The sequence below is a fragment of the Phoxinus phoxinus genome (assembly GCF_949152265.1).
Source record: "Phoxinus phoxinus genome assembly, chromosome: 2".
Taxonomy (NCBI): Eukaryota; Metazoa; Chordata; class Actinopteri; order Cypriniformes; family Leuciscidae; genus Phoxinus; species Phoxinus phoxinus.
The window spans coordinates 33,456,392-33,465,105 of record NC_136877.1 but is presented as its reverse complement, the minus strand read 5'-3'; the positions used below and the strand labels follow the sequence as shown (position 1 = coordinate 33,465,105).

The 8,714-nt window shown below is 35.7% G+C and overlaps 1 protein-coding gene across 3 annotated transcripts; it reads left to right on the top strand.

Annotated features, from left to right (window-relative positions):
* Positions 1 to 1,442: 1,442 nt before the first annotated feature.
* lctla (lactase-like a) lies at positions 1,443 to 8,678 on the top strand. Of its 3 annotated transcripts, none has more exons than XM_079605079.1 (15): positions 1,443 to 1,618; positions 1,948 to 2,028; positions 2,174 to 2,340; positions 3,758 to 3,918; positions 4,012 to 4,099; positions 4,197 to 4,306; positions 4,819 to 4,947; positions 5,227 to 5,322; positions 5,912 to 5,966; positions 6,053 to 6,214; positions 6,333 to 6,607; positions 6,714 to 6,840; positions 7,610 to 7,809; positions 7,982 to 8,045; positions 8,413 to 8,678. In XM_079605079.1, the coding sequence occupies exons 3-15, from the start codon at positions 2,214 to 2,216 to the stop codon at positions 8,532 to 8,534; spliced, it is 1,716 nt and encodes a 571-aa protein (XP_079461205.1). In that variant the 5' UTR covers positions 1,443 to 1,618; positions 1,948 to 2,028; positions 2,174 to 2,213; the 3' UTR covers positions 8,535 to 8,678. The 3 variants fall into 3 exon arrangements, with proteins under 3 accessions (XP_079461205.1, XP_079461206.1, XP_079461207.1); XM_079605081.1 differs by lacking the exon at positions 1,443 to 1,618 and adding an exon at positions 8,236 to 8,309 and having other exon boundaries at positions 1,638 to 2,028; XM_079605080.1 differs by lacking the exon at positions 1,948 to 2,028.
* The last annotated feature ends 36 nt before the right edge of the window (positions 8,679 to 8,714 follow it).

Below are 8,714 nucleotides of genomic sequence, written 5' to 3'. Positions count from 1 at the left end.
TAGAATGCTCATACTCTTTCTGCTGCTCTCTCTGTAGTCGGCCTGTGTATTGATATGCTAAACACATACAGTTTGCCATGTTTTGTCAAAGCCTTCAGCTATACGTGCATACAGAAACTCAAATGCACACATACAGTACAAAAGCTTAGACATGCAAATCAGTAGCCCATGCAAGACAACACACATGTTCACATGCTCTGCTTCATACACACTTAAACACACATACACAAACATACACGTACAGTTAAAGAGTGCAGAGCCAACACTTTCTAAAACAATTCAGCATTCTTTTCACAGTTAATTTACGACGCATTTTGCATGTTGTAACTATTCGTGTTTAAAGTGGAGCAGCTACTATATGGTGAAACAAATAAAAAAAATCACTCAGAAATTACTAGTAATTTACAAAAATAATGATATTTTGAAGTAGAAAGACTGAAATCGTATTTTCATGTAAAATGTACTCCAATAATCTCTGTCAGATGTTGTAAAAAATAGTTTACAGTGTAGAAAATTGTTTTAATGCATAAAGCAATGACACAATGACAGCCACACATATGTATAGATCTGTTCAGTGGTAACCAACCATGACTTTATATAATATTGGTCTATATTGATTATAGTTAGTATAGTATTTAAAAAAAATATATATATATATTTTTTTTTAAATACTATACTAACTGTATGATTATAGGTATGTTTATAGTTTATTATAGTTAGTATAGTATTTAAGAAAAAAAAAATATATATATATATGTGTGTGTGTGTGTGTGTGTGTGTGTGTGTGTGTGTGAAGACTTCAGATGCAAATGCTAAGTGCCATCAGAAATTTTTTTCTAAAATTAGCATTTTTATCAAGCTCGTTTATTTAAGGGCAGTACTTTCACTTTAATGACAAATAATAGGTAAGTTTCAATGCCATTAAAGTGATATAACTGAACATAAACATACAAGCCTGATCAAAATGATAATTAGAAGATAATTTCAGATGGCACTTAGAGGCTTTTGCATCTGAAGTCTTCAAATATATATATACTATAATATATATATATATATATATATATATATATATATATATATATATATGTGTGTATATATATAGCCTATATATATATAATTTTATATCATTTGTATATAATATTTTGCGTTATAAAATAACATACATTATTACTAAAGTATATGTAGTGCTCATTTACTCAATAGAAAATGATTCAGACATTGCTTTTTTTCTTTCAGAATTTGATTCAGAAATGCTGCTGATTAAAGTCAATCTTTTTTCATAGCATAAACTTGTATTTCTCCTTTGGGGGCAAAAATGCAAATGTATCACCCACACCAACATCAACTTGCTTACAGAGTCAAATGTTCAATTCTATAAAACATGTTAGGAGCAGCACTTTTCCCCTCTCAGCCCATTGAATTTGAACAGTGGGTATTTGGGCCTGTGTGTGGCTCCTGAATGGAGCTTGGATCTACTAGATGCTTCGCTACTGTTTAGTGCGTGCGGGCGCACAGGCACTGGGCTGCTTTGTGAGGGTGAATGAAGTTCAGAAGCTTAGGTAACCTTCTGGCACTTTGGAGTGGATTCCAGTCGGGACAAATGTGAGGCCTGGAGCAGGTATACGTGTATATGTGCTTGAGTGTGAATCTAGATGGAGGGAGAGGGTGAGAGGAGGGAGAGAGAGACACGAGACAGGGCAAAGCTGCTGGTTCCTGTGAAGAGAAGGGAGCGTTTTAATCATCTTCTCATCCTCTCTCCTTCAGATAGAAACTCACATCTCCTCTTTTCAGGATAAATACTTTTGAGATGTCTTTCATATTGGCAGCTCTTGACAAACTGACTTATTTTTTGTCTCTGATAGCCTTTTGTATCAGTTTGTCTTATAGCTGGCTGAAATGAGAGTCAATTCATCTGATCTGGGCTTGGAATTCTTTTTGACATTTTAGGCGATTGCTCGTGGATTGTGACAGCTTTTTAGTTTGGGATGCATCATTGATATGCCTCAGCTCCAGAACTGACCACTCTGAGTATGTTTTCTTATTTTTGAAATGTGGATAACTGACGTGAAGTTTCTCCATGCATACCTATTTAAGAACAACTGCAAGAATAAACCATTTTCGTGGTGTGACAAGATGTGCCTGTAAGTAAAAGGAGTCTGTTTTATCTGTGCAGGTGTTACTGGTAAAGAACAAACTCCTATGAGAATAAGAGGATGCCACATCACAGTGTGCTGAGGATATGTCCCATTCTGCTACTGGCATCCTGCATTTTTTCCAGCGAAGACTTTGACTGGACCAAGAACGAAAAGGGATCATTTCAGTATGGCACATTTCCTTCAGGTAAAAGCATTACTCATAAAAGCAATTAACACTTACAAATAACAGCAAATAGATGTGTGTTCTCTTTAAGCTCAAATATTAAAATAAAATGAAGTATCCATCTGGTTGAATTTTTATTTTATTTTACATTGTTTGAAGCACAGTAAAAATAAAGTGAGGTAAATATGATTGTAAACTATAATCCTGTCTTGGAAAAAAAAATACAATACAAAAATAAAAATCATAAAAATAAAAATGTTTTATATAAAATTACATATATCATTTTATTGAAATCATTCATTTTCAGGATTCTATATAAATGAATGCATATTGAATATACAAACATACACAAAAAAAATATAAAAATAATAAATATACAGTATATATCTAGGCCTATATATTCATTTATTTCAGTAATTCAACTTAAAAGGTGAAACTAATATATTATATAGATATTATATAGACTATGCATGCAAAGTCAGATATTTCAAGCCTTTATTTGTTATAATTTTGATGATTTTGGCTTACAGCTATGAAAACCTTTTCACAATATTCTAATTTTGAATTTGGGGTTTTCATAAACTCTAAGCCATATCAAAATTATAACAAATAAAGGCTTATATATATATATATGCATATTATAAATTAATTAGTTAATTACCTACACGATGTGACATTACCTACAGACCAAAACAGTTTGGTTAACAACATTCTTCAAAATAAAATGATACTCTAAACAAGAAACTAAAACTGTCAGTAGGTGGCGGTAAGAAAGACATTCTAAATGAGGAGGATATTGAGCCGTTCATTCATCCGATTCGTTCAAACGGCTGACTCATACAGGGATAAAGTAAATGTCTCTCTTTATGAATGGGCTATATGAGACTGCTGGCCTGGCACTGCTGTCCTCAGGCTGCTGTGACGTATGGCTCTGCGGTTCTGCAGTTGGTTATTAATGGAGAGATTCGCTCAAAATGCGGATGCTTTAGAAATAAAACACCGCGGTGTGTTGCTCTGTAATATTTTCATTGGAAAAATTTAGCAAAAACTGACAATATCAAGTCTGAAATAACACAATATTAACTTCCTACTTACGGTTTAAACAGCACTTGTGTGATATTGCGCGTGTTACTTACTATAGCCTATCATATGATCTAAATATGAGACAAAAACGTATAAACGGGCATCATAAATTTTAGGGGTTTTCTAACTGTATTCTATAGGCTCCATCACACAGTGAGTTGTCCAATCACCAATCAATCAACTATGCAATAAATTTAAAATTACATGCGTAGGTCTGGGGTAGGTGCATTAAATAATTTGAATTAATTATTTCCCCATAACTAATTAATCAAATGAACGAATTAAATCGACAGCCCTAATATACAGTATCTCATTTTTTATATAAATAGCAACGTGTGTATGCATACATTTTCAGGGTTCTCTTGGGGTGCTGGCAGTTCAGCATACCAAACAGAGGGAGCATGGGATAAAGATGGAAAAGGAAAGAGCATCTGGGATGTGTTCTCCCACAAGAGAGGGAAGACTGACCGGAATGACACCGGTGACTCATCCTGTGATGGCTACTATAAAATCAAGGTGCTATGATTAACTTTATCAGAAATGCACAATGACGTACCGGTACAATATGAAGACACTTTGGTTCTAATATTTTTTTCATGTATGTTTTAGGATGATATCTCACTGATGAAAGACATGAAGCTGAACCACTATCTCTTTTCCATCTCCTGGCCAAGGATTTTGCCCAGTGGCATTAAGAGTAATTCAAATTAATGTTAAAAAGAAGAAGAAGAAAAACGTTTTCTTGTAATATTTGACAAGAGTCATAACCAAACGTTTGTCTGATTGTCTTTTAGCTGACTACATCAATGAGAAAGGGATAGAGCACTATGATAACATGATTAATATGCTTCTGGAGAACAGAATCACACCGATTGTGACGCTCTACCACTGGGACTTACCTCAGGTAAAACTAAATCCTCACTGAGGAAGCTGAAATCACATACTGTCTAGTAGATACTACATTTAGTTTGAAACGTACTTTACAACCATTAAAAATTATCTTCTATATAGTATGAATATGGGTAATATGAATTAAACTTTGGATGTTCTACTTCTGCCATGTTGTCACAGTCACGTGACCTACCAGCGTCAGTTGCGTCACTTCTCTGCCATTCACAAATCCTCTCCAGTGGCCTCATGGGATAGTAAAGTGTCCAATGGATGCACACTTTAGAATCTCGCTGGAAGTAGCAAGTCATCTACTTTTTGCTGTACTGTTTTATGAATAATGTGAATTCATATATACTACTCGTCTCCTAAATACTCTACTCATTATCCACTTACAGCTCATAGTACATGTAATATTCGGACACAAGCAATGACTCTGAATTCTCTTTTTAAAAAAATATTTACAATTAGTATATCAGAGTATACTTCAATTTGATTAAATTTTTTTAAATACATGTGCCTTTACAGGTTCTGGAGGAGAAATATGGAGGTTGGCAAAATGCAAGTATGATCAACTTCTTCAACGATTTTGCCAACCTGTGCTTTGAGAGATTTGGCAATCGAGTCAAATACTGGATCACCTTCAACAATCCCTGGGTAAGACCTGTAAAAATAGTGTCCACTAATATAATTCCAACTCATTAAAAATGTCATCATAATTAATTTTTCATGCAAATTTCAAGTTATTGAGTAACATTATTAGTGAGTATCAAGTATCAAGTATAGTAATATCAAGTTGTTGTTTTTTTAAATAAAATAAAAGCTAGCAACAATTCCTATCAGGGATGCTTTGACTTATATGAGAAAAAACTGGTTTATTATCTGGTTCAAAGTCCATTCTTACACTGGCAGTAAAGATTCCTCCCCTGTTTCTAGTCTGTTGCAGTAGAGGGTTATGAGACTGGAGAACATGCTCCTGGTCTGAAGATGAGGGGTACTGGTGCCTATAATGCTGCCCACAACATCATTAAGGTGATCAAAATCCACCGCAGTCCACTGTAGTCTAATAACCCTAACAAATGAGCAACATAATTCAGATGCCATGTTATAAATGCAGTTCACTTTGCTGTAGTATCCACCTTATTTTAACATAAAAGTGTGTGTGGCTATTTGTAACTTCCGGTGTCGGTTCCAGTAAAGTTGTAGCTGTACAAAAGCAGCTATCATGCTGCTTGATATTGCAATTTGGTTATCATAATCATAAACACCATTTTGTATAACACAAATAATTGTTATCATTTACTGCGCTCTGTTATTCTTAGTTAACTATAGTGGCTATTACAGAAGCTATTACTTAGTTACCTATACTGGCTATTATCTTACGCATTAAATCGCATTTACAGAAAATAGCTTACTTAACTGCAAAATAAGGGGGATACTCTTAAACCAGAATATGCGTATGGACAGCAGAGACAAAAAATGCTAAATATAAATGATAAAACACAAATGATCATATAAGCATGCATTTAGGGATAGCAAGCTATTCCAAAAAGACTTATCAACTATTAAAACCAGTGTTCTTATAAAACAAACTCACTTTTACCATTTGCTGCACTGACAGGCTCATGCTAAGGTCTGGCACACATACGACGCCCAATGGCGAAGCAAGCAGAAAGGTAGACAAATTTCAGATAATGAATTCAGCTTATAACCTGTCAAAGCACAAAGGTCCAAACTAGTATAAGTGTTTCTGCCATTTCAGGTATGGTGGGCATCTCCCTGTCGGCAGACTGGGGAGAACCAGTGGATGTCACCAATCAGCGAGATATAGAAGCCGCTGAAAGATATGTTCAGTTCTTCTTGGGATGGTTTGCCACGCCACTCTTTAATGGAGACTATCCTCAAATAATGAAAGACTACATAGGTAAGTGGCAAACCACAAATAAATAAGAAAAACAAAAATGTATCTGCTTTTTTAGTAGGGGCTGGTGATAATTTACATATATGTATATCATCAGCATTTTCTGTTGACATTTCTGCAGGTAGGAAGAGTGTCCAGCAGGGTCTGAGTAGCTCTCGTCTGCCTACTTTCAGCCCTCACGAGAAAAGTTACATCAGAGGCACTTGTGACTTCCTGGGCATCAGCCACTTCACCACACGCTACATCACACAAAAGAACTTTCCCTCCAACCATGGAAACAGCTACTTCACTGACCGTGACCTGGCTGAGCTGGTGGACCCACAGTGGCCTGACCCTGGATCAGAGTGGCTCTATGCTGTGCCATGGGGCTTCCGCCGTCTGCTCAGCTTTGTAAAGGTACATTTACACATCTCTGTGAACATCTTTGCAACGACTACTTCCAGACGGTAGGCAGTAGTCTGACTAGCACATTGCTGGCTCATATATCTTTTTGTATTCTTAGACACAGTATGGAGACCCCATGATCTACGTGACAGGAAATGGAGTATCAGAGAAGATGATGTGCACAGAACTGTGTGATGACTGGAGAATGCAGTACTTCAGGGATTACATAAATGAAATGTTTAAAGGTCAGAATCAATAGAGGAATCTATGCCTTCTAACTATAGTTAAAAACTCGTAAACCAGTGGAGCTCAACAAAGGGGCCAGGGCCACAATATGACTTTGTATTAAAACTCATTGAATTAATCCCTCCCCTCTCATTGTTCTCTACTGTTCTATCAAGATAAAGCCCAAATAATCCCATAAATATAACTATGTTATGGGATTATTTTGGCTTTATCTTGATAGAACAGTATCATAATATATATGTAATTATATTAAGTAATTCAAACCAAAATACAAAAACAAATGTAAACTGAAACCATATTTATTTTTTCCTATTTGTAAGTATATTAAAAGAATTACCAAATTAGTTGAATCCAATAGAATTAAAAAATGTATTATGATAAATTAATTTAATTTATCGATGCTCCCAGTTTTTGTTAATAAAAGAGTTTTAAAACAAGCAGCATTGTCATAACTAACGAAGAAATACCAGAGAAAATCTCTTAACCATTGGGGCTTATGAATATTGTAAAATGGGGGACCTTCAAGTCAAAAGGGGTGAGAACCATTGTCTTAGACTGGATTTAATAAAATGACCCTTTCAGAACATGCAAATCTAAATTTACAGAAACTTGATTACTGATTGACCATGTCACTGCTTTAGGTCTCTAAAAATTCAAAATGCTTTCAAACGTTTCTACAGAGCTTCAAATCATATTGCTCTTCTGATAAATAAAACCCATTCAACCAGTGAAAGGAACCTTTTTGTTTTTTACTTCTATTTCATTCAGCGGTTAAAGACGGAGTTGATGTGAAAGGCTACACAGCTTGGTCACTGCTTGACAAGTTTGAGTGGGATGAGGGCTACTCTGAAAGATTTGGCCTGTACTATGTGGATTTTGGGAGCAAAAATAAACCACGCTACCCAAAAGCATCAGTTCAGTACTACAAGCGCATCATCAGCTCGAATGGTTTCCCCAATCAGAGAGAGGTATGACGTCATCGAAAAATCAACTTTAGCAATATAATGTAATGCTAATTTAATGTTTGTTCGTCTTATGAGTCAATGAGAACATTTTTTTGTGCAATCTGTGTGATGAAATGTATATGATGTCTCGGTTCACATCTTATGCAGTTTTTAAGTTGGATCATGTTTACCACAGATTGAAAGCTGGAAAAGAAAGGCACTGGAAACATGCACCTCAAGTAACCAGCTCCTTGCGGCAGGTTAGTGTAACTGTTGCTGACTTCACTCCCCACTGGGTGGGCAGCTCAACCGGCAGTGATCTAGCTGGGGCAAATAAAAGAAAATTCTGTCTCAAATTACATTTTCTTTTTGTAACCAAGCACATTATACAGAAAAATAAAAGTATAGCGTAACTTTCTAACAGGAATTTTCTTTTGTTTGCCCTTCCAGCTAGAAGAAAATCCAAGGAAAATAAGGAACATGCAGATATGCCAAAGGTTTGGCCTGTGCATGATGAAGTTTAGGTACAGGGCCGGAATACTGCTATTTCTGGTGGTTGGCCTGTTTCACGTGTCCTCTGGGCAGTGCTAGTGCTATTTATGACTTACCTGTGTGTTTTTTCTCCAGATCCACTGATCAGCCACATGGAGATGGCCACGGAGATTGTCGTCCCCACTGTGTGCACTCTCTGCATTCTCCTCAGTGCAGTTTTCCTCATGTTTCTGCTGAGAACACGGATATTAAACTGACTGCTTCACATTTACACGACTATATTTTTTTTCACATTGCATGTTTCCCTGCAGCATTTCTTTTTTTTATTGATTATTATGAATAATTATGATATGCAGAGACTCGTTTACATGTACCTTGAAATAAAATGGTCCACAAATGTATTTCTGTGTCAGTTCATGAATTATTGGAGCATCCGA

Coding starts and splice junctions, on each gene's coding strand:
- lctla (XM_079605080.1), top strand. CDS start 2,214: ATGCCACATCACAGTGTGCTGAGGATATGTCCCATTCTGCTACTGGCA. Junction 6,215..6,332: donor AATAATGAAAGACTACATAG/GTAAGTGGCAAA, acceptor ACATTTCTGCAG/GTAGGAAGAGTGTCCAGCAG. Junction 6,608..6,713: donor GTCTGCTCAGCTTTGTAAAG/GTACATTTACAC, acceptor TTGTATTCTTAG/ACACAGTATGGAGACCCCAT.